The 25,029-nt window shown below is 52.7% G+C and overlaps 1 protein-coding gene and 1 long non-coding RNA gene across 5 annotated transcripts in view; one reads left to right on the top strand and one right to left on the bottom strand.

The window, feature by feature from the left end:
• LOC128100628 (uncharacterized) overlaps window positions 1-1,119 on the bottom strand; it is a 14,568-nt gene extending 13,449 nt beyond the window's left edge. The window contains exon 1 of the long non-coding RNA XR_008214844.1: window positions 949-1,119. This is a non-coding gene — a long non-coding RNA (uncharacterized LOC128100628). The remainder of the gene's footprint in view (window positions 1-948) is intronic.
• Ada (adenosine deaminase) lies at window positions 1,114-25,029 on the top strand. Of its 4 annotated transcripts, none has more exons than XM_052723037.1 (12): window positions 1,114-1,275; window positions 13,026-13,087; window positions 15,949-16,071; window positions 18,561-18,704; window positions 19,302-19,417; window positions 20,430-20,557; window positions 21,065-21,136; window positions 21,221-21,322; window positions 21,551-21,615; window positions 23,681-23,810; window positions 24,265-24,364; window positions 24,887-25,029. In XM_052723037.1, the coding sequence occupies exons 1-12, from the start codon at window positions 1,243-1,245 to the stop codon at window positions 24,913-24,915; spliced, it is 1,104 nt and encodes a 367-aa protein (XP_052578997.1). In that variant the 5' UTR covers window positions 1,114-1,242; the 3' UTR covers window positions 24,916-25,029. The 4 variants fall into 4 exon arrangements, with proteins under 4 accessions (XP_052578997.1, XP_052579000.1, XP_052578999.1 ...); XM_052723040.1 differs by having other exon boundaries at window positions 24,791-25,029; XM_052723039.1 differs by having other exon boundaries at window positions 24,788-25,029.

Genomic DNA, 25,029 nt, shown 5'->3' with positions numbered 1-25,029 from the left:
ACGCGCCCCTGGAGGATTTCTCCAAATAAAGGCGGATGCTGTCCTGAAACCATCGACAAACCTTCACTTACTTCGCAGCAGGCTCATGGGAAGGGCCAAGCCTCACTGGGGCAGTAATATGAGTTAGCTTCCACCTCGCCTGCTGGCCTCAGCCCTCCACTCTCGTACCTCCACTTTCCCCTCTGATTTATAGGTCGGTTTATTTACAGACGAAAAGAGGAGATTGCACCTCGCCCAGTTCTGACGTTTCCATGTGCCCCAGTCTTCCCACAGATTTATCCTGTCCCACCCCGGGACACAGTGCCTAGACTTAAGTGTATGTTTCCCTTGCTTTACAATCCTCCTCGCTGGTGCATAGAGCTAAACATGCATAGTTTGGGTGTTTTTATATGTTCTCAAGGTTGACCAGAGTCTGTGGAGTTTTCTTCTACCTATTCTTTGTCTCCATTCAGTATTGTGTCTGAGTACACCTGCTGTGCTTTGCAGCTGAAACTCACAAAATACTTCGTGGAGCAGACAGTGCGGGGTATTTCCCCAGAGAGTCGAGGTGAGCATCCTGACGTTTCTCCAGCCTGACTGCCCCGGGAGAGATGAACTCTGTGTCTCCAGCCACCCTGGTGTCCTTTCAGTTTTAGTTTCCAGGAGTCTCTCACACACATAACGAATGTCCTCTGCATCTCACCTGCCCTCACCTGGTGAGCTCCAGTCGTCGTTGACTCCGCTAAATCTCCCTAATTACACACTTTCGTCTTGGGATTCTGCAACAAGTGGGTCTATCCCGCAGAATCCAGCCCCATGGGCTGGATCCAGCCCCGGGGCTCCGTGCCTCCAGCTCCGGCCTGCACACAGTAGGCACCCAGGCAACAGTGAAAAGCCTCGGTGCAGAAGGGGCCGGAAAGAGGCCAGGGTTTGGCGGGGACACTGGGGTCACGCCTTCTGGGGGCTCACCTGGCTGTTATCCAGAGTGTAGCCGCCGGGAAGGTCTGGGGTCCAGCACTCCGGGAAATGGGCGCCAGGGCTGCAGGACGGCCAAGGGCGGGCCCCGAGCCCTGGCAGGCGGCGTCTCCGGTGTGGGCGGGGAGTGGGCGGGGAGTGGGCAGGACCGACCAGGGCAGCCCGGTAAAAAAGAGCGCGGCGGTCTGCCTTCTCTGAGAGCCCTCGGGACGCGACCCCGCCACCGAGCCAGCGCCGACCCAAAGAGCTTCAGCAGAGGGATCAGCGTCGGGGTGCACACTCGGCACCATGGCACAGACGCCCGCTTTCAACAAGCCCAAAGTGAGCGCGGAGGGGCTCTGTCGCCCGGCTTCTGCCCCCGGGCTTGCCCCAGGGCTTAGCCGGGCCCAACCCTGGGAGTCTTCATCCTAGATGCATAGGAGGACTCCTGCTGGCTTCTCCCCTCGGCCCAGGCCTGGGCTTGCTTCCGGGATGTCGAGTGAGGGACGTTGTGGCAGGGAGCGTTCAGAACCTGGAGGTGCCTCTAGCTGGCCTTCGGGTTCGGCTGCTGCCCACGCCGCGTCCACTTTGGGTCTCAGCCTCGCTGTCTGCCAAATGGGCGCCCAGTGGGTGGGGCTGTGTAGATGTGTGAGCCTGGGCGGGGTCCTGATGTCTGAACATCAGTAGAATGGGGCCCAGGGTCTCTCGCTGTTAAATGTTCGGTGAATGGCTTTATACTTCAGTGTTATGATTGCTTTGTTGGCACCAGGTAACTTAGGTTTGTGGATGCACCCGTGGGAAAAATCTGTGATCCAAGCCAGAAAGGGGAGCAAGACAGCAGGGCGCTGGGGAGGAATTCTTATGCACCCTGGGCCTTTGGCCACAGTGGGTTTGTCTGGGGTCAGGTCATGGCCCTTGACCCCAATGGAGAACCCCTTGCCTCTCTCCCCACAAGCTGTGGCTCCTTGGAAACAATGAGAGTCGGGGAGAGTCCAGGTCCTTAAGGCCAGGTTTGCAACCTTTACAGAATCTGTCCAGCGAGGCACTAGACCCAGCAGTCAGCCAGGCAGATTGAATGGGTCAACAGAGTGTAGGACGGAGGACTCGGGGGGAGGAATCAGAGACAGTCAGCCTCAGACTGTCCAAGAAACAGATGTTGAGTGGTGATGGCGGGCACTGCTAAGGCGTTGGTAAGAATCCAGCGTGTATGTGTGCAACATACATGTGTCTGGAGGGGCAGGGAGGAAGGGCAGGTGGGCCTGCTCTTACCATAGAGAACTCACTCTGCCCCTCCTGTTAGAAGCTAGAGGCCAGAAGGGCAGGGCAAGTCTTCTTGCCCAACTCACGCCTCCTGCACATCTTGTCTGGTGCCCCTCACCATAGTTAATGCCCCTTGCCGCCGAAGGCCTTTCTTTCTTTTCCTCTCAATGGTCTGAATTCTCTCCACCCTTGGTCAGGGGAACCACCTCTCCTGATGGGAGTGATGGAAGCTGAAGATGAATGACCGGTCACACTTCAGTAGCACCTACCCTTTTATAACAGCTCTGTGGGGAGTACCAATATATTGCGATCCCCAGTACTGTCACCTGGCTCATGGTGGCAGGTCATTTCCTCCTCGGCCTCAGACTCCACACCTGGAGAAAAGGACTTCATTACTGGGTCTGCTAGCACCAGTATCTACGTTAGAAGGCAATGCTGGAGCAGGAAGGTAGCGTGTTGGCGGCCACGTCTGAGGTGTGGCACATCTCCTGTCATGGTGGGGGAGGAATGCCGCTGTAGCTGGCAGAAATGGGAAGGAACCACTGTGATCAGAGTCTGGCCAGCCTGTGTAGCTGAGTGTCACCAGCTCGAGTTTACCGAGGGCCCAGCCTCCACAGCATAACGGCACACAGCCAGTCCATCCTGGCAATGACCTTACGAGGTAGCCAGTGCCCTCTCCATGTACAGATGGGGAAACATGTGCAGAGAGCTTAGCTGGGAATTAGCCAAGCTGAGAGAAGAGCCCACATTGAGGGCTGGCTTCAAAATCCCATCTCCTAAGCCAGGCACCATGGTCCTGTAGTTCTTGGTGTTTGGAAGGCTGAGACAGGAGGATTTTTTTTTTTAGTTCCAGGGATGTTTGGGATAAGAAAATAACACACAAAAGCCAGACATTCCATGCCCCTGTCTCTCCTAGGTGAGCTCTGCAAAAGCCTTGGGGATGACAGGGCATCTCACCTGAGCCAGGGGCCTTTGCTAGATTCTTTGGTTTCCCAAGACCTGGGACTTGGACAACTTCAAGGGGAGCCAAGCCCACGACACCTTCCAGGGCTTTTTGTTTTGTTTTGTATATATTTATGTGTGTGTGTGCGCGGGCCTACTGGTGGAGATCAGAGACCAACCTTGGGTGTCGGTTTTCACCCTCCAGCACCTTTGAGATAGGATCTCTTTGTTGTTCACCTCTGGAACACCAGGTTAGCTGCCCGGTGAGTTTCCAGGGATTCTCCTGTCTTTGCCTCACATTTCACAAGAGGAGTCATGGGGATTGCAGACGTGAGTTACCATACCTGGCCAGCTTTCATGTGGGCTCTGTGGATTTGAACTCAGATCCACACACTTGTGTTGTAAGCTCTTTACTCGCTGAGCCATCTCCTCAGCCCTGCCTTCAAGACAAAGAAGTAACATGGCTTTAACTGCAGGCTGTGACTGAGGAGGTTTGGGTGGGGCTGAGATCCTATTGTCTTGCCTCCAAGTGATATAACACCACTGGTCCAGCAAGTGGCCTGGAGGAGCACCTGCTACCTGCTTTGATTGAGTGCTTGCTTCCTAAGAATTGCTGGGCACGAAGAAGGTGGATGTGTGTGTATGTGTGTGTGTGTGTGTGTGTGTGTGTGTGTGTGTGTGTGTGTGTGTGTGTGTACCCGTGACCCTTCTCACTCTATGCCCACTCGAAGCAGGGTTACAAAATCCCATGCTCCAGCTGCCACTGTGTTAAAGGTCCACCCTGACCTTGTTCCTCTGGCTGTGATGTGAGCTGAGGATCTTTGGAGTAGAGTAGCCGTGAGTACCGGAACCTTTAGCAGCTTCATTCACAGAATCCTGAATGACCAAGCAGGTGGCTGTCAGCATCCCATCTGCAAGTGGAGTTGTCTGAGGACTAGAGAGGAGAAGGAGCTTGCTCAAAGCTGCTCCATCTGTGCATCTCATCACATCTTAGACTTGGAGGGAAGTGGCCCGGGTTGGGAAGGCTCAGTTTCTAAGCCAGCCTTTCCTCCTGTGAAAGTTCATAGGTAGCATGATTCCAGAGCACCTTTTCTCTCTCACACTTGGATGTGTGTCCTGCACCAAGTGCGGTTCTAGCTGCTTTGTGTCGATTATGTCATGTTTCATTCACAACAGCCTTCCGGGATAGGTCTTGTTGTCTTCATTTACATAGGAGGAAACTGACTCAGAGACACAAAGGAACTTGCAAAAGTAGCTTAGCCAGAGAGCGGCAGAGCTGGGCTGCAAGTCGGAGCAGCCTAAAACTGAAGTAGGTGCTAGTGACTGCTTTGCTAATTAGTCATTTTCCTTTTGTGGGGCAAGAGAAGCGGGGTGTGGGGAGGTTACAGAGCAAGGACCTAGCATCAGTGCCTTGGCCTTGGCCTTCAGACAGACCAGGGTAGAACCCCTGCCTCTCAGCTTGGCGGCATTGTCCTCAGGTAAGCAGGCCCTGAAACTCGGCCTCCTTTGCCTCGGGGAAAACCCACACCACCGTGGTTTCTGCTATAGTGCCTGGCTCTAAAGTGTGTGCTTCCTTCCGGGGGTTGCAATGGGCGCTTCCTGGACTCTGGGTCACCCTCATTGCTTATCTTGAGCAGGTGTACTTCTCCGGGTTCTTGGGGTCTTTCGGTTACCAGAGCCACCTGTTAAAATGAAACTACCCCTGGGAAGAGACCGTCTCACCCGTTCAGATTTGTGTGACAGTTGTTGGGGAGGGGACAGATGGAGATTTGGTTTCATGGAAGCCTTTGTCTGATGGGGCAGGATGAGGGACCAGAAAGAGGAAGGGGTCTGTGGTCACATAGGGAGGCAGGGAGGCCAGCCTGATTCCTCATTCGATATCCTGGAAGGCTGCCCTGCAAACTGGGAGAGGACTGTTCACCTGCCTAGGTGTCCTGAGAGAGTCCTATGGTGGTACCCCTTGGGGTTGGGGGAGGCAGCACTGTGTGGGATAGCCTTAGACAAGGGGACCCCAAAATGAGGTTGAATGCTATATTTATCATGGGGTTAGGGGTGAACTGTGCCTCAGAGTAGCTGCAGGGTTAGATAGCGCTCTGGGGGCTAAGGCCAGGCCTGTGCTGTCTGAGTTCTGCTCTCCCACTTAATTACTAGAGTTAAGTAACTTCACTGTGCTTAGTTTTCCCATTAAATGGGAATTATACCTGTACCCATCTCAGGGACACCAAGTGTGGCCTGCTTCGTGTGGGCATGCCACTGATAGCTCCTGTCTATAGGCACCAGTATTACCATTGTTGCTGATCATCCTGGTCACATTTTCCCTCTCCTCTGCCTAGCACCTTGCCTTGCATGCAAGGAACATATAAGCTTCTGGCTTTAGACTCAGGCAACTTCCTGGCTATGGTGTTCACCTGTTTGTAATACTGTTGTGGAGCTAAGGCAAGCTCCTCTCAGAGCCTCAGTCTTATCACCTATAAAATGGGGGCAAATGGGCCGCATTCCTAGATGGTTGAGTCATAAGATTTCCCTCAGTTAGAGATGCTTCTGCTGGCTGGGGAAGTTCTGGGGTGGCTTGTGAATAGTACTGGAGAGCTTCACCAGGCCCCAAGGGCTGCTTGGCTCCTTCCAGTCTGTACCTTGGAGCTACAGGAGCGCAGAAAGGGCTGAGCTGAGCTTGGAGGGCTTCCTGAAGGAAGCAGGGCTGAGACAGTTCACTGCCCCAAGCCTACCTTGTTTGTTGATTTCGTCCTAAAAGTCAGCAGAGGTGGTAGGGCATGAGGTGCTAACCCCTGACCCCTGCTCCACAGAAGCCATTGCCAGGATGAGGTAGGAAGAAGGGGCTGGGGCTGGTAGTGGGCACCTGTGGCTCCTCTGGGTACTGGCCATGGTGCTCAAGGCCAGGGCCTGGCTGCTCTGCCTGCCTGGATTCTCTACCAGATCTGCCCTTGCTGACATTAAGACTGGGGAGGGGGTGGGATCAATGACATTCAACATTTGCTGTGCCGGGTTCTATACTAGGTACCTAAGACCCAGGAGAGTGACACAGACAGGTCCCAGCTCCTGAAGCAGCGAAAGTGGAGTGAAAACAGAGCAGGGGCAGGTGTGGTGACACACACACCTTTGATCCCAGAGCTTGGGAGGCAGAGAAAGGTGGATCTCTGAGTTTGAGGCCAGCCTGGTCTACAGAGTGAGTTCCAGAAAGACTCTATCTCAAATTTAAAAAAAAAAAAAAATTAAAAAGACCAAAGAAGAAAGGAAGGAAAAAAAGAGAACAGGGCTGTGTGTTTAGGCATGTGGAGGCCTGGAAACACATTGTGTACTGGGGCCAGCCCTACCCACCCTCTATGGTCCTGAATCAGATATGAAGGCATCTGGCCAAGGAATCCAAGATTTAGATCCTTGTCCTGGTTCTGTCCACTGTCTCCAGCATGTCTTGTGACCTGAATGCACCTCTCTGGACCTGACATCTCTTGGTGCTTCCTGAGTTCCTGGTACACAGTAATTATCTGTTTGTTACTAAGCTGCTTCCTGTCCCCAGCAGCCCTAGGAGGGCTTCCTGCCATTCTCACAGATAATGGCCAACTATGAGCCAGTCTTGCAGAGAGAGGCATGCAACTCCTCCAGAGAGTCAGGAGGCTGGACGGAGACTGGGCACCGGGGTCAGGATGGTGCTGTGGCCACGAACAAGACCTGCGCTTAGAGGCAGAAGGACTTGGGCCCTGGCTCGGCTCTCAAGTCAGTCTGCACCCCCTAGGGAGGGCCTTACTGAGCTTTACTTCACAAGTCCATTTATGCAGCAGCAACTAGATCTAATATGGACCTTGCTGAATGGTCGAGAGAAAATGTGATGAAGGGTTCAAGGATAGCCACAGTTCGTCCTGTCTTTGGTGAGGCCAGCAGGACAGTAGTTAGGAGCTCAAGGGCAGACTTGGGTTCACTGACTGATTCCTGAATCTTTAACGCAGTGGTTCTCAACCTTCCTAATGCTGCCACCCTGTAATATAGTTGCTCATGTGGTGGTGACCCCCAACCATAAAATTATTTTTGTTGCTACTTCATAACTAATTTTGCTACTGTTGTGGATCATAATGTAAATATCTGATATGCAAGATATCTGGTATGTGACCCCTGTGAAAGGGTCACTCGACCTCCCTAGGGGACACGATCCACCTGTTGAGAACCACTGTTTCACATATTTCTCTGAGCCTCAGTTTCCTCTTGTGTAAAATGGGTGTGGCGTCCTTGCCTTCAAGGTTGTGACTTACACAGTAGACTCCACAGACACCCTCGCTGCTCCTTTTCCTGAACATGGCCCCACCTCAGTCTCCAAACTCGTATACCGCCATGCTCATCTGGGCTGGTGGACCTGGCTTCTCAATAGCAGCTTTCTGAAGTGTTCGGTGGGTTACCTATCTAAATTTTGAGCTGTCTGTGGGGATGGTCTATGCTTTTGCTCCCCACCAGCCTGCTTCTGTGGGAGCTTCTGTAGGAGCATGGTGGACAGCTGATCCCAGAGTTACCCTTGCCCCCGCCTGGTTCTCTGACACCCTCCACCGGGAGCTGGTGTGTGTTGGACTGCTGCTCGCCGCGCACCTACTGTGTGTACAGTGAGGGACACCCCATGTAGTAGCCAGCTCCCATCTGGACACATTAATGTCTTCTGTTGAGGTTTACTCCCAGCCCACTCTCCACCCAGGAAGCTAGAGAAGGCTTTTAAGAGGTGCCTCCCCTATTGAAAATATTTCTGTTGAAAACCCATCTCTGTGAGCATTTCCCAGCAGGCTTCCTGATTCCAACACACACTAACTCCTTGATCCTTCCTTCCTTCTCTCTGGCCTACTCTGCCCTGTGGGTCTCCTTCAGGTGGGCCTTCTGGACATGCTCTCTTGTATCCCTTGGTGTCTGATTGTCTTTACCTTGTGGCTCTGACTTGTGTGTGTCATCGTAGCCTGGAGCTCTAACCTCAGGAGGGCTCTTGTTCTGGTAAGTGGGACAGGCTAGAGCAGTCCAAGACAGCGTGGACGCTTCTAGAGCTGGCTCGTTGGCTCTCTGCCTGGAGCTTCGGGGAGCCTTTCTGGTCATGATGGTCTCCTGGGGGCGGGCAGGTGGGGCTGTCACATCCTGACAGATGTTGCTGTTAAACCGCAGCAGAGCACACTGTGGATGCATCTTGTGTTGACACAGAAGTGCTTTCCCCAGAGTGTCCTTGCAGACCCCTGGCACCCACTGATGGAGACACAGAACCCAGAGACCCTGCCCTGACCCACTGTCTGATCCCCCTTCTCACAGACCAGGCTTCATTTTGCCTCCTAACCCTCCCCCCCTTTTTCTGTGACCTCCTTTACCCCATCATGCATTAGTGTCTAAATGTGGCCAACTCACCCCCCCTCAAAAGAAATAAGCTGCTGTGACCCACATCTAGCCTCTGCTGCCTCCTGGGCTGTGTCTGCCATTCAGAAGTAAGGTTCATAGGAGAACAATCACAACCTTCTCCACTTTCTCTCTTCCATTTAGTCAAGCTTTTCCCTATCTGGATCCTGCCCTTGCTCAGGCCTCTAGTGTAGGGCTCTAGGGCATCTTCTCAGCCTTGACTCTATGTTCAGGAAAAAAAACAAAACACAACAAAACACAGGACTGAGGATGTGACTTAGTAATAGAGTGTTTGCCAGCCTTCTGGAGGCCCTGGCTCCCATCCCCAGCACCCCCAAAACACAGAAGCACACAGTCACACACCTGTGCCTGAACCTACCCCGAGGACTGAGGCAGAACTGATGAAGCCCAGACATCAGTGACTTCCCAACACTACCCCAGTGTCCTGAAGGGTTTCTACAGCCTGAGTTCTTAGACTCAGGGGCATCATTGTGTCCTCCTCACCTTGACCTCTGGCAGGGCCTGGCTGCATGAGATTCCTGTGGCAGCTGTAACAGGTGACCACATGCTAAGTGTCTTTAAAGCCACAAAACCCCCTGGGCTCCATTCCCAGCACTGAAAAGACAAAGCGGTGACATCTCCCTGCCCCCAGCCCTCACCCTCCAGTTCTGGAGGCCAGGAGTCTAAAATCAAAGTGCCTGCGGGGCCATGCTCACCCTGAAAGTGCAGGGAATCAGCCCTTGGCTTTTCCAGCCTCTGGTAGTGTCAGGCATTCCGCGGGCTTATGGCCTCAGATTCAATCTCTGCCTTTGTGGTCACACTGTTGCTTCTTGTCCTGAGTGTGAAAACTCTACCTCTGCTACTAGGACAAGAGAGTACGTTCAGGGCCTGCCCAGAGAGTCCAGAATAAGTTTTCCCAAGACTGTGGAGGATTCCAGGTGGTACCATCTAAGATTGTGGAGGATTCCAGGTGGTACCATCTAAGATTGTGGAGGATTCCAGGTGGTACCATCTAAGATTGTGGAGGATTCCAGGTGTTACCATCTAAGATTGTGGAGGATTCCAGGTGGTACCATCTAAGATTGTAGATGATTCCAGGTGTTAACATCTAAGATGGGGATGATTCCAGGTGTTAACATCTAAGATTGTGGAGGATTCCAGGTGTTACTGTAGCTGGAGAATTTTTCTCCAGCTCCCATCGCCAAGTCCCGCCAGTCCCGGAGCCCACTTATAAAATAAACACACAGACTCTTACATTATTTAAACTGCTTGGCCATTAGCTCAGGCCTATCATTGTCTAGCTTTCACTCTTATATCCAGCCCATTTCTATTAATCTTTACTTTGCCACGTGGCTCGTGGCTTACCGGTACTTTACATCTTCCTTGTCTTGGCGGTGGCTCCAGCGGGTCTCTCTTTCCTTCCTCCTTCCTCAATTCTCCTCTCTCCTTGTCCCGCCTATACTTCCTGCCTGGTCACTGGCCAATCAGTGCTTTATTTATATAGAGCGATATCCACAGCAGTTACCATCTAAGATTGTAGATGATTCCAGGTGTTACATTTAAGGTCCTAGTTACTGGTTCTAGGGCTTGAAGTGCAGGCAACTCCGGGGGCCCATGGTTGGCCCGGTGCCCCCCCCAAGGAGGTCACTGCTCTTCCTTGATAAGCCTGGTGGGCTGGCCTTTATATGCCATGTCCCCCGGTTTCCTCCCATCTCTGGCCTCTATTCTCCAGGCTCTGCCTCCCCTGCACTAAGTGCTGGCTTACGCCAGGGCCTGGTCCTAGACTCCAGCCCCCAAATCTTGTTGTGCGGCCCCTCTCAGCCTGCCTTTCTTGCCAGCTTCACATCTTATCCTGACTTCTCTGGCCCTTCGCCGCTGGGTGGTTCTGCCCTAGGGTTCCCAATCTCAGCATCTCCCTTCCTCCCATACACTCGCATTTCCCCCATCACAGGGCCTTTGCACGTACTGTTATGGCCACCTGAAATGTTCTTCTGCCCGTCTCCTCCCTTCACTTTCTCATCAGCTCCTCTGCATCCTTCAGCACTTGGTTCCGATCTGCGGGGAGGCTGTTTGCTGCCCAGCTGAGTGTGTTTGTTGCTGTCTTTCACAGTGAGGGTTTCCTGTGGGACCATCTCGGTTTATAACTATACATTTACCCACAGCTTGTCCCTTGCTGGCCTGGGGATGCCGAAGGAGTAAGACAAGACTTTGTCCCTTTCGCTTCCTTCTGTAGCCCCAGCAACACACAGGGCTTCACTAGTTTTACTCAAATGAAAACTCCTAAGTGCTGGGTATGGTGGCTTCGTGCCAGTAATCCTAACACTTGGCAGGCTAATGCAGGGGGATTTCAGGTTTGAGGCCAGCCTGAGCTAATAATGACTTTCAGGCCAGCTTGGGCTATATAGTGAGATCCTATCTCAGAGAACAATTTGAGAGATAAAGAATCAGAAAGACCATTCTTGGCTATAGAGTGAATTTGAGGCTATCTTGGGTTATATGAGATTGTTTTTTGAAAACAAACAAGTGATAGAGGGCAGGATTTTAGCAATTGCTATATGCCTAGAGCTTCATGATGGACCATCCACATGGTTCATGAAGACCTAGGGGAAAGGCATACTCAGGAGAACCCAGGGCACAGTGAAGTATCTTGCTCGCTCTGGGTGGCAAAGGAGTGAACAGAGGCTGGCTCCCACTGTGTGTGATGCCCTCCCAACCACCTGGCCTAGCTTCTGGGTGGATAACACCCCCCTCCAGCCTAGGGTAAGAAAGTAGAGACTCAGAGAGGTACAGTCACTTGCTTTAGGTAACACAGCTCCATGGGCCAGAAGCTTCAGGGTTCCAGTTGGAGACTCAAAGAAACTTTTAGTCAAATGGGGAAGCCAACAGCCAGTGTGACCCCAAGCTGGGAGTAAGCTGCTCTATCTTCTCCCAGCTGGACGGCCTTAGGAGTGCTGGTCACTTTAAGGACTTGCCGACTAGAATTTTGTCACCTCTGTTCCCTGTTGCTCTGGGCCTGGTTTCCTCTGCTGGAAGCAGGCTCTGTGAGAGTTTCTGGGGCTGCCCCTTGGGTCAGCAGTTCCCAGATGTTCCTGCTCCCAGCTAGATCTGCCAACCTTCTTATCTAGGTCACCAATTTCCAAATATGGCCACACCTTGGGAAATAGCACTTCTGGGTCTCCCTTGGTCCAGGAAGTTTCCTTCATGATCTGGATCAAGCAGACGACAAAGTCCCTTAGGTCACTGGCTCCTGGCACTTGTACCTCTTAACAGATTGTGGGAAACACCACCTCCCGGAGGCAGTGACTGCTTCCTTTGGGCCACACTTCTACACAGTCACTGTCTAAAATCTTCGTCGTGGTTTTTGTACAAGAGTGTACGCTGTTCAGTTAAAGCTTAGGCCCAGAGAGGCCAAACAGCTGAGATGTGCCCTACAAGGGTAGAGCTAGGACTAGACAGATGGACTCTCTCCAAAGCTCCTGCTCATGGCCTTGGCTTTGTGTACAAGGTGTCATATATGGGAATGGGCAAATAAGGGGTGATCACCAAGACCCTTTTTAGAGGATTAGAAAGACTTAGTTGTCACATACGTTGCCTACAAAGGTAGTCTTGACTAGCACCTCTTTGTGACACAGCGTGGTGTTTATATATTTTCAGTGCTAGGCTTGGAGCACAGGGCCTTGCACGTCCAAGTGTGTACTCTACCACAGAGCTGTACGCTCCACTGGAATCTGACTTGTGTTTCAGTGTGTGTGTGTGTATGTGTGTGTGTGTCTGTACGCACATGCGCACGCACGCATATGTGCTTGTGTGTGTAGGCCAGAGGTCAATATCAGGTGTCAGTCCTAGAGTGCCACCCACCTTATTTTTTGTGACAGGTTCTCACACGGACCTGGGGGCGGGCTTACCGGTTAGGCTAAACTGGCTAGTGAACCCCAGGGATCCCCCCACCTCCATCTCCCCTGCCCTGGAATTACAAGTGTGCACCAGCACACGTTTTATGTGAGCGCCAATTGGACTCAAGTCCTCATATTCGTACTTTATAAACCGAGCTGTCTCCCCAAACCCCAGAGCCTGATTTTTGAGGTGTCTGCAGTTGGCCCTTTCTGTTAAACTCAAGAGTTGGCTGAGTGACGTGGCTGAGGGCAGCAGCTCTGGTGTGGTGGTGGCTGGCTCCCACTGGCTCCGTGGTTGGCCTCATGGCTGTGATCACAAGTTTGGGAACTGGATTGGGGTTCGAATGCTGCTTCTGCTGCTCCCCAGCTGTGGCTAGGGCAAGGGTTGGGTCCCTGCGTCCATTGCTTTCTATGTGACTTTGGACAAGACATTTAACCTTAGTATCCTGAGCTGTGAAACACACAGCTCAAGTACTTGGCCACCTCCCCACCAAACACATACAGGTGAGCTCGGGCAAGAGCATCGTGTAGAGTTTAAGAGGTATATTGACTACGTGTCCAGGAAAAAGCGGCTTCTGAAGGGGTCCTCGGGCTCTGCGGTGTCTCATGTTCTTTCTGTGCCCCTTGCAGGTAGAGCTGCATGTCCACCTGGACGGAGCCATCAAGCCGGAAACCATCTTATACTATGGCAAGTAAGTCCATGAACAAACCACAGTCCTTGCAGGATTCAGAGAAATGTACAGCTCTTCTTAGGGACCCCTGGAGATTCCCAGGGCTCTGTTCATCCCTTGTGGGAGTCAAGGCAGCCCTTGATGGAAGATGGCGATGTCCTGGGTGCTTTCCACCCCAGCCTCCATAGGTTGGAGGTGGGAGGCGAGCATCCTACCTCCTGAGCTGTCAGGAAAAGTGAGCCCTTCCCTCACCAGCATCCTTCACTCCTTTGCTGTTAAGCACTCTGTGTATGCTGGAAGGACTCAGCTTTCCCCCACTGTCTCCAGTGTCTAGCCTCAACTCTCCCTGTGTGCCATGAGACAGCCTCCCCAGGTGTTCAGGTGCCAATTGGGAATTTGTCGCCCAACTCTAGAGCATGGCCCCCAGTTCCCCGGGAGAGTTCTGCTAGCACCCTTCCGTCCATGTTGTGCTTCCAGCAGCCTTTTCCTGCCCTGGGCTGTGGCTGTTCTTCAGCCTTGTGACATAAGCACACAACCTCAGCTGTGCTACACAAACTTAACTTAGTTATTCCTTCCCAGGCCACTGGCCTGGGGGGGCAGTTCCCTCGATCACCCCACTTTACAGATGGGAAGACTGAGCCATGGCAGCCAAAGGCTTCCTCGGGAGCACAGGGCAGGGTTTTAGTCCAGGGGTCTGGTAGAGTCTCTGCTGCCATCAACAACGCAACCTTCTGTGAAGGAAGGGCTGAAAAACAAACAGCTCAGTGCATATCAGGATAACCCATTAAGGTCACTCCCAGATGTCACGCTCAACATCTATGGTTCTAGTGTTGGGGACACGTCTGGCCTTATCTCTGTGGCCTTTGCTAAACTGGAGCTGGTAGCTATTGCCACAGGGCCTTGCTGAGGTCATTTGGATGGGACGCTAAGATGGGTTCTAATCGGGTATTATTAAATGGTCAAAGGCGGCTCATTAACCAGGTCAGGAAGGCCTGAGTATCCTTGGGTAAAAGAGGAAGAAGTGGATATTGGGGGACTGGTGTGATTCTTCTAGCCTCAGTGAGCTCTCAGGACGGGGGGTTGCCCTGGAGTCTTCAGGCAGCGGAGAAGCCCTGGCTTACAGTGCCCACGGCAGTGACCCCTTCTCTGTCTTGGTGACTGTGTTGGCAATCATCTCTTCTTCCTCCAGCTCCAGGGTTTCTGCCCTTCATGGTGCCTCTTGCCTCCTTGCCAGGCCCCTTCACCACCCTGTGGGCCCTCTGTAAAGCATATGAAGACCCAGCCTCCCTCTATTGCCCAGCATTCCACTACTCGGAGCCAGTACCGCCCCGTCTCTTGTCTGTCTGCAGTCTGTCTGCAGGTGCCCGTCACGGCCTCAGCATCCTCTGGGCGTCAGGGCTGCGGTCTGACCACTGTCTCTGAACATAGGTAGCAGTGTGTCCCTCTGAAGGCTCTCCGGGATCACCATGGCTAAACATGGCCTCAGGAAGGTCATGTGGGCAGGCTGGCCAGCAGCAAGAAGCTTAACCTGGAGGGAACAGGGAGTACTGAGAACCTGCCTTGTGGGCCAGAACCAAAGCAGGGGCAGGGACCACATCCCCACGGTAAATTATGGGGACCTGGGACTGGTAAGGTTTCATGACACTCAGACTGGAGCAGGGAAGCCTTGGTGTTACTTACTGGGAAACTACAGGGACTAGGGCTTATTTTATCTTATTGCTGTGCTGGGATGAAACCCAGGGCTTCTACATGCTGCGAAGCTGAAATCTGAGCCCCTTAATATTCTCTTTTTTAAACACACACACACATACGTATGCACACACATGTGCACACACACACACACATATACACCAATAAGAATAACAATAGTGGTGATGAAGTAGCAGAAACCAAGGCCGAGAGGAACACTGTGAACTGGAGCTGAGTCACAGTGGGTGGAGACAGCAGAAGGAGGAAGACACACCAAGTTCCCACCAGCTTCCTGCAGTCCACGGGGAGGCAGAGCTCCTGGTGTAGGAAGAAGGTTCCAAGGCAAAGGTGTTGGAGCAGGGATGGGACAGAGTCCTGAGCTGGGTGGCCAGCACAGCAGACCTGTTCTGGGTGGGGCAGGCTGCTATGACATGCCAGACAGGAGGGCAGAGGGACAGGTCCTGATCCCAGCTCCTGCCCTGGGAATTACGATACTGCACAGTAGCTATTGTATCTGAGAGCTTCGGTCTGCGCATATGTCCAGACGTCTCTGCCTGCCCCTGGACCTGATGAGGAAGGCATGGGCTTGCCATGGTACTCACCCCAGCATCAGCCTCCCTGTTAGTCCCTTGAGATGTATGAACTTTTCTCTGGCTCTACCACCCTGAATGCATTTAATCTCAGAAGCCAAACAGGGCTGGGCCTGGTGAGTACTTGGATGGGAAATGTGTGATTTGTCGTGGCTTCTGGCTACAAGTCTTGGAAGGCCTCTAGTCTGTTCTCTAGGCCTTGGAGCTCAGTTGCCTCATCTGTACCAGAGGAGAAGCTAGATGGAAGGATCCCCATGCTTCTTACTGGGGCTACCAGTCTGTTCCATGCCGCCCTGGGAGGCCTGGCTGGATCCTGCTCTGGCATCTCATGTTTTGTTTTCATTTGTTTTGTTTTTTAATGTAGATTTAAAAATTCATTTTATGCGTCTGAGTGTTTTGCCTGCAAGTAGGTACGTGTAACACATGCATACCTGATGCCTGCCAAGGAGGCTGAAAGGCATCAGATCTCTTGGAACTGGAGTTGTAGATGGTCTTGAGCCTTCATGTGGGTCTCAGAAGCAACCCAAGGTCTTCTGCAAGAGCAGTCAGTGCTCTTGCCCACCGAGTCCTGGCTGCAGCCCCTCACCTTCAGTTTTATTTTAGGAAGAGAGGCATCGCCCTCCCAGCAGATACAGTGGAGGGGCTGAACAACATCATCGGCATGGACAAGCCCCTTTCGCTCCCAGGCTTCCTGGCCAAGTTTGATTACTACATGCCTGTTATCGCGTGAGTTGTTCCCAATCCTCGTGGCGCAGGGCAGCTCCCGTCCCTGTAACCAAGACCAGACTGAGCTGCTGTAGAAGGCACTCCAAACCTCCGGCCCTGCTTTTTACCATGGTGTGCACCTAAGCCAATCTATCCTATGCCTTTGGACTCCTAATCTCTTCTCCCACCCAGAGGCAGAGGAGGCTGTGCTGAAGCCCTGTGGTGCTCAGGCTATGGGATGTCTTGTTCAGAACTCACTGCCCCTTAACACACAATATCCCGAGGCCCCTGCCACCATCACAGATCTCAGAGAAAGAGCCCTTGGCCTAGGTCAAGAAAAGGCATGGGTGCAGAGCAGGGTGGGGCCTGAATCAGGTCCCCCATGCCCCAGTCTGGAGCTTTGGAGGCAGGGCCAGGTCAGGCACCGGAGTGGGAAATGAAGGTGGAGTTGGGTCTTTCTTTGATGTCTTGAGTCACAGGTTGAATGAGGAACATTACTAGTCTTTGAAAAGGCCCAGGAATTGTCCCTAAAGAGTGTCAAGAGACAGGACTCAGACTCTCAAAACCTAAGCCAGCCTTCTGACCCAAATTTACCAACTTCTCTCAGTGTCGCTCAGAGCCAACGCCAAAACCCACGTGCCAGGTGCACAGTCCTACAACTTTGAGCCCTTGCTTTTTACAGACTCTGACTCCTACTCTCCCCTTGGGTACTAACACCCCACCCTCAGGTCATCTGCCCTTCTTCCCTCTGCCTGGAATGCTGTTCCCTAAAAGCCCATGGTCTGCCTTCCGCACGTATCTCCTGTGTCCCTTCTCAGGGAGCCTTGCTGACCATGTTGTGGCATACCACATCGCCTCCTGGCTTTATCTGTATCGACAGTGTTCCTGTCTGGTGGACTGTGTGTTTTCCCTTTACCTGGCTCTCCTGTCAGAAGGTGACCAAAAGGCAGGGATCCCAGCTCCTGGAGTTCACTGTGCACTAAGGGTCTGGGTCTAGTATGCGGGCTCAGGACCCACTTAGAGAATGAATGGAAAACCACAGCTATGGGAGAGCCGTGGGGGTCTGGGGCTGGGAAAGGCAGAGAGCGAGCCCCTCCCATGGCAGAGCTGAGACCCAGCTCCCCCCTCGTCCATTGAACCTCCTCCTGGGGGTGACCCAGTTCCCCAGAGCCGGGCCCCTTCTTCTCACCAAGGGCCGGTGGGGCACTTGCTTCCTTTGCCCGCTCTCCCTGCTCTGGGGCAAGTCCTAACTAGGACAGTCCATCAGCCTTCAATCAGTGCTCACAGAGGCTCTCACAGGTCACTTTCTGACTTGCTGGTGTGGCCCACACTCCTCAGCAGCAACTAAAACACTTTCAACATCTGACGGATCACTTCTGGGCCTTTTGACTGAGAGCAAGTGTAGCGTTTGTCTGCCTCCATCCAAGTGCTGGCCTAAGTGAGGTTTCTGATGTTTTGGCCATTTGTCCTTACAATAGTCCTTTGATACAGGTATCAGAGAGGGCAACTGACTAGCCCAGGATCACCCAGACTGTATAAGTCCATGACTGAATATCATTTGCCCATTCCAGAGTCCCTCTGGATTCACATATCTGTGCCCCTTTATCATCCCTGCCAGCCTTATATCCATTATTCAACAAATATTTGGCCACTGTGCCCTAGACCCTTTCCTTGGATGAAGTGTAACAGCTGTGACAAGAGAGGAAGGGATCTTTGCCTCACGGGAGTCAAGGGGAGATGGGAAATAGCACTTCAAAGAACCGTGTGATAGCTAATGTCAAGTGGTGCTCAGGGCTTCGAGAAAGGATACCCAGAGAGAAAGTGGTCTGAGGAGGCCTGGCAGAGTGCAGGATGCTGGGGCAAGCGATGGGACTGTGACCCAAAGTCCTGAGGTGGGAGGGACAAGCTTGATGGTCTTTGGCCCAAGACGTTGGGGAAGCTGGTGACTGCCATTGGGGCTGGCATGGAGTCAGATCTTTCTACACAGTTAGAAGCCATAGGATGCTAAACACATGTTCTGTCATTGAGCCAAACGCCTGAGCCCTGGTTTACTTTTCTTTCTAGATTCTTCTTTAGGGGGTGGAATCAGAGGACAACTTGCAGGAGTCTGTGCCCTGCTTCCACCCTGTGGCTCCTGGCAATCAAGAACAGGTCTTCAGCCTTGATAGCAAGTACCTTTTCCTGCTGAGCCATCTCACTAGCCCTCCTGGTTTCCATTTTTAATCATTCTCACTGCTACATGGAGAATGACGTTCAGGACAAACATGAAGACATGCCCGTTAGAGGCAGTTCAGTCACTCAAGGGTGAGGGGTCAGAGTGAGTTTGTAGGTCAGAAGTACAGATGCTAGGACCTGCCAGGTGGCTCAGATCTCTGCAGGTGCCCAGACAGTGAAAGCTTGTGAGCTGGAAAGAGGTTGGATCTAAGGAGGGTTGCAGGCACCTCGTTTGCTACTGGAGCTCCCAAGGAGTGGAAGAAGGTTGTTGCCAACCTGTGTTTTTCCCTTCCCAGGGGCTGCAGGGAGGCCATCAAAAGGATCGCCTATGAGTTTGTGGAGATGAAGGCCAAGGAGGGTGTGGTGTATGTGGAAGTGCGTTACAGCCCACATCTGCTGGCCAACTCCAAAGTGGACCCAATCCCCTGGAACCAGACTGAGTGAGTGACAGCGCTGGAGGGGCTGTGCTGAGAGTGGGCTGCACTGCCCAGCCCGAGAAGGGAGGATGGAGTGCTGAGAGTCTTGGCCTGGTCCATGGACTCAGGGACTCAACTCAGCTGGAAGAGGCATGATCCCTATCCCTCTGCCTGTGGTTATGCCTCGGCCCTACGTGAAGTGCTTGGCTAGCTGCCCATGACTCTGCCTGGCTTAGCCAGTGGCTTCTAGAGGCTTTGTTCAATGAGTGAGTCTGGCCCATCCCCGTCTTCTGGTCTGGACCCCTTGCATCTTGAAGGCCCCCCTGCTCCCTCCCTCTGAGCCATGATTCTGATACACGGAGAAAGCAGTAGTTCAACAGGCCCAAATTCAGCCCCCTCTCCACCTAGAAATAGGGAGGGCTATCTGACATCCTCACACTGGAATCTGGCAGTGCCCACGCAGCTCTAAGGAAGTAGCCCCCTACACAAGGGCTTGAAATCATGTCCACGTGTCTCCTTGGAAGACATAACTCAGGGGCAAGGCTGCCCCTCCCTGCTCCAGTTCCATGGCTGCCCATGGCCTTCCCTTGGCCTGAAGTCCTCCCTTCTCTCTCCACACAGAGGGGACCTCACCCCTGATGAGGTTGTGGATCTTGTGAACCAGGGCCTGCAGGAGGGAGAGCAAGCATTCGGGGTTAAGGCCCGGTCCATACTATGCTGTATGCGCCACCAACCCAGTGAGTACCATTGTACCCTGCTGGCTGCCTGGCCTAGCCACAGGGCTGTGCCTATTCTATCCCAGCATCCCCTACCCCATGTGTCTGAGCTTTCTAAGGACAACAGTGAACTCTTGGTGGCTCTGGTGAGTCTCCTTATCAGGAAATCTAGGTCTTGACAATCATGTGACTGACAGGAAGCCAAAGGAAACTAAACAATAAGGAAACATCCAAGACCACAGGACTCTGTGGTTTGTCCCGGTCTTATCTAAGCCAGAACCTCTTGCATAGGTCTGATTTCTGAGGTATCTGGGATTCCTCCCGTTACCAACATTGGTCAAACATCCAGGGCTCAAGCTTCAACCTGCAGGGCCCATTCTGTGACCTTGGGCAAGTCACATCACCCCTCTTGAGCTTTTACACCTTGTCCTGGGATGGTCACACTCTATACCCCACCCTAAGCATTAGTGGGAACCAAAGCCAAGGGCTGAGGTGAGGTTACAGGGCTTGCTACAATAGGGCATGGCCTACATGCCTCTTCTCAACCAACGATGCCACCTGAGGATCAAACTCGGGTCATCAGGCTTATGGCTTTCCCCACTGAGCCATCTTGTAGGCCCACACTATAATAACTTTATGGGGCTCTTAATATAAAAGTGCATGACTCATTAGCAATGAACTAATACTCCTGTGAGTTATAGTATGGGCTAAATATTAGGCTCTATTTTCCCATTTTCTGAGTGGGGGTAAGTCTGCCATGGGTGTTGATCAGCACTGAGGGAGCGGCCTGCTCATCACCTACTGAGCCCAGCCTTTGTCTCAGCGGACACTTGCCATGTCCAGTGGTGGTGGTATTCCTCTGGGAAAGGGGACTGTGAGGCTTGGGTCGGGGAGACACAGCAGTCAGGATCTGAAGACAAGACACTGGAACCTAGGTTTTCTCTGGACTCAGATGAGGGATCAGAACATTCAGCGGGGCAGCTGGGCAGCCCCACTCCCAACTGTTTGATGAGGCGCCAATGCTCTCTCCCAGGCTGGTCCCTTGAGGTGCTGGAAATGTGTAAGAAGTACCATCAGAAGACCGTGGTGGCCATCGACCTGGCTGGTGATGAGACCATCAAAGGAAGTAGCCTCTTCCCAGGCCACGTGGAAGCCTATGAGGTAGGCCTGAGAAGGGAAGAGATGGTCTTGGGGAGCTTGGATGGTGAGCTTGGGGCCTCCTGCGTCCCCAAGTGTGTCTTGGTTGGGGTTAGGGATTCAGAACCGGGTAGAAACAAAAAGAGATGAGAGCTGTTTGAGTCTGCATGTGCCTGTGATTTCCTGTGTGACCTTGGACAGAACTGCTTCTTCTCTGGGCCTCATTTCTTGGTTCTTGTGTAACTTGACTTTCTTAAGCTCCACCCTAAAATAGTGTTAGTTTGCTTTAGAATATTAGACAATGTGTTTAAACCCTTCAAACAGGTTCAGTGCATGGGAGCTGCAGAATAAAGGCTAGTTACCACTCTATTCATGACTTGGGAACCAGGCTACACCACGTACTTAGGGAAGTAGCCTAGCCTGACTCTGAGGACAGTCACACCTGCTAAAACTTAGACCCCAAGTGTGGCAAAGACAGTGCTTTCTAGGGACCTCTCGGAGCTACCCCCAACCTGTCTCTTCTCCTTCCAGGGGGCTGTGAAGAGTGGCATTCACCGTACCGTCCACGCTGGGGAGGTGGGCTCTGCTGAAGTTGTGCGAGAGGTAAGGAACCAGGGACCCTGGGCCTCTTCTTCCTGATTCTGATCCTGCTCCCAGAAAACTCAGCTCCTCTCTGCCTCTCCACAGGCTGTGGACATACTCAAGACAGACAGGGTAGGACATGGCTACCACACACTGGAGGACGAGGCCCTCTACAAAAGGCTACTACAAGAAAACATGCACTTTGAGGTGAGGGTCGGAGGCTGGGCGCTGCCTCTGGCTACCCCATGCCTTTAGGACAGAGGTGGAAGGACAGGCAGGCTAGTGGGAGGGGCCAGATGATGGCGGTTTCATGGGGCTTGAAGTAAGGAGGTCTTGGCAAAGTGGGCAAGAATGGAGCCACAGCAGGTGGCTCTGCCCCCCTGGCCTGGTATGGCCTGGGGCCCACTATGTCAGCCACACACCTGCCCCTTGCAGGTCTGCCCCTGGTCCAGCTATCTCACAGGCGCCTGGGATCCAAAAACGGAGCATGCAGTTGTCCGGTGAGATCTGGTTCCTGGGACCCATTTTGTTTTCTTCTGGAAAGGAAGGGGAGGGAGTGCAGGAATGGGTAATTGGTCATCCTGGTTCATAGTAATGAAGTCACATTGACTGGTTGGGAAGCAGGCATTTCTGTCCTTGTCCAACAAATGAGGAATGTGAAGCTCAGATGTACAGACCCGACTAATAGCATTGGGGTCCCATAGCCACGGCAGAATGCCCCCTCCAAGGGAAGCTTCTACATTCTTGTCACCCCACTGTCTCCTGGGCTTTGGGAAGATGAGTCTCATCTGTCTGGGTGTTTGCTACTCTTGGTGTTGTTGAGCATGCCCTGAACGCCAGCTTGAAGCTTTTCCCCAGAGCATCTCTCCCGTACTACCTGGCTCCCATCAGCTAGAGCATCTCTCCCATACTACCTGGCTCCCATCAGCTAGAGCATCTCTCCCATACTACCTGGCTCCCATCAGCAACTAAGACCATGGCCTTCCAGAGCTGTGACCAGGTCCTTACCAGGGCTCATGAGGACAAAGCTGTCTTCTCCTAAGGCAGGATACAGATGGAAAAACTTGGGCTGCCACTGCTCTGCCAGCCAAGCTCACACAGATAGAAGGAGTGTGCTCTGATGACAAGAGGCTCTTGGGCTTCCTTAGCACACGCGTGCATGGTGCCCGTGAGACACCAGCGGCAAGTCTTGGAGACGCATGGGTCTATAGCACGCTGGCTAAAGGTTCAAGTCATCTATGCAAATACAAAGGTTGAAGAACAAAGCCTCTGGGAGATGGTGGATCGAGAGGACCAGGGAGCGAACCCACAACAGTGACATTAAGGGACAGGCAGAAACAGAAGGGAAGTCAAAAGTGTGGTGCCAGGGGCTAGGAAGACAACTCAGTGGGTAAGTGTTTGCTGTGTGGTTCAGATTCCTGGCACCCACATAAAAAGCCAGGCATGGCCATGTACACCTGTGACCTCAGTGCTAGGGGAGTGAAGACAGGAGGATTGCTGGAACTTGCTGGCCTCAAAATAGTGAACTTCAGGTTCAGTGAGAGACCCTGACCCAAAGGACTAAGATGGAGAATGAGGAAGACAGCCAACACCTTCCTCTAGCTCTGTGCATCCTCAAACATGGGCATACACACAAACAGAAAACAAAAACCAAAATTTTAAGTAATGTTTTAAAAAGTATGGTGTCAGAGAAATCCAAGATTGGTGCTTTGAGAAGAGTCAAGTGTCAAATTCTGGGACTGGAAGGATGGCTCAGTTGTGTAAAGGCGCCCGCCACAAAGCATGGCAACCCAGTAACCTATATGGTAGAAGCAGAAAACCAACCACCACAGATTGTCCTTTGGCCTCCACACATACACCATGGCATGCACATCCACACCATAAACAAATACAAATTTAGAAGTGGTGGAGAGAGGGCTCAGAGATTGAGAGCACTGGCTGCTCTTACAGTGGTCCTGAGTTCAATTCCCAGCAATCACATGGTAGCTCACAACCATCTATAATGAGATCTAGCGCCCTCTTCTGGTGCCCAGGCATATATGCTGGCAGGACACTGTATACATAATAAACAAACAAACAAAAACAAAAACAACAAAAAAGGGTGTTGAATACTGCTATCTGAGCAAATAAGGTTGGAGCTAACACAGTTGAACTCAGTAAGATGGCGGGTAGGGTTGTGCCAGGAAGTTTATGTGGTGTGCTGAAGAGCCAGCCGTATGAGAAACCGAGGACTGACCGGGAGAGGAAGGCAGGGTGCCAGACATGCTCCAGTACTGAGAGGAAGGCTAGAGGGAAGACAGCTTGGGCGGCGGCGGCGGCTGCTTTCCGGGCTCTCCAAATTGCCCTTCTCCCTGGCTGTCACCTCAGGCCATTCTTCTAGAAGCCTTTGCTTCAGGACTGACAGGGTGGCTTTAGATTAGCTCCTGAGTTTTCTAAGTGTCCTCCTTGGTACCAGAACACAACCCTTCATGTTGTCCAAGGTTGTGTAAAGGTCGAAGGGGGAAGATGGGCAGCGAAGGTTCTCGGAGTAAAGAGATCTTTTCTCCCTGCTGGCCCCTCCCCCAGCTTCAAGAAAGATAAGGCCAACTACTCACTTAACACGGACGACCCTCTCATCTTCAAGTCCACCCTGGACACTGACTACCAGATGACCAAACGGGACATGGGCTTTACTGAGGAGGACTTCAAGCGACTGGTGAGTCGGTGTGAGCTGCGGCCCTGACACTTGGCCCAGGTGTCTGTGTGAGGACTGCCTGGGAACTCTGGAAACCCACAGTCTGTTTACCCAACATGCCAAGCCGAGCCTAGCACCAAAAGCCTTCCACAGAGCTGCCTTGGCACCGGCATCCCAGCTGAGGGACCAGGTGGCTTAGCCTTTGCTTGGGTTGATGCCTCTCCCCAGAAAGGTGTCTGGCTGTGGAAATTTTGTTGCCATTTAGGCTGCTCCTCGGCTGAGACCTTGGTCTTGGGCCTGAGTGAATTCCTGAAGGGCCTCTGCCCACATCCAACCTCCTCACATCAGCACTGAGTATGGGAGCCTGTGGTCCCTGCTACGGCTCATGCTGTCCTGTAGCCTGATGCAAGCCCCTTGCCCTGGTTCACGAGGCCACTCCCTTCCTTGCTCTTCAACTCCATGTCTCCCCTTCTAGAACATCAATGCAGCGAAGTCGAGCTTCCTCCCCGAGAAAGAGAAGAAGGAGCTTCTGGAACGACTCTACAGAGAATACCAATGGCCGCCACAGGCTGAAGGTACACCTCTGCAGGGGCCCAGCAACTCTCACCCTGTCCCTCCTCTACCTTACATGTGTCTCATAGCAGAAGTCCTTGGGGGAGCAGGGGCCAGCGCTGAGACTAAGTGAGGACTGTCTGGCTTCTGGGCACAGCTGTTAGGCAGCCAACTGTCAGGGTGGCCATTCCTGAGCAGCTACTACCTGACAGGCTTCCTGAAGACTCCTCAACCATCAGGGAAGCCTGGGGTGTGACCCCAACAAGGAGCTGGCCCAGTTCTAGCTCCAGGAGTCCCTTCATATGGCCTCGGAGAGCCACACATCCCCTTCCTTGCAGCGCGTTTTGTTGTCTGTGGAAGGAAGTCTGGGCCTGGAATTCTGTGTTTTCCCCAGTGCCTTATGTGTTTTGAGTGCTCTGACCTTTCTGTCTCTCTGACTTGACCAGCAGGGCAGGTCCCCTGAAGATGGCAAAGCCACTTCTCTGAGCCTCAGCTTGTGGATGGAGTCTTCACAACTCTGTGACACTTACCTTCATTCCTTCCAGACCGTGGAGTGGCCAGGTCTGTCCTCTGATCGGGTGTTCTGGCCAAAGCCCAGGGGCCTTGCCAATCGTGGGTGAATCGTGAATTGGAAACCTTCCTTCTAAGGCTGAAAATCTGGTGTTCAATAAAGCAGCTGGTGACTGGG

This window comes from Peromyscus californicus, unplaced genomic scaffold, assembly GCF_007827085.1.
Source record: "Peromyscus californicus insignis strain IS unplaced genomic scaffold, ASM782708v3 Scaffold_7__1_contigs__length_154581171, whole genome shotgun sequence".
NCBI lineage: Eukaryota > Metazoa > Chordata > Mammalia > Rodentia > Cricetidae > Peromyscus > Peromyscus californicus.
The sequence above is the reverse complement of the archived record's forward strand: the minus strand, read 5'-3'. Positions and strand labels throughout refer to the sequence as shown.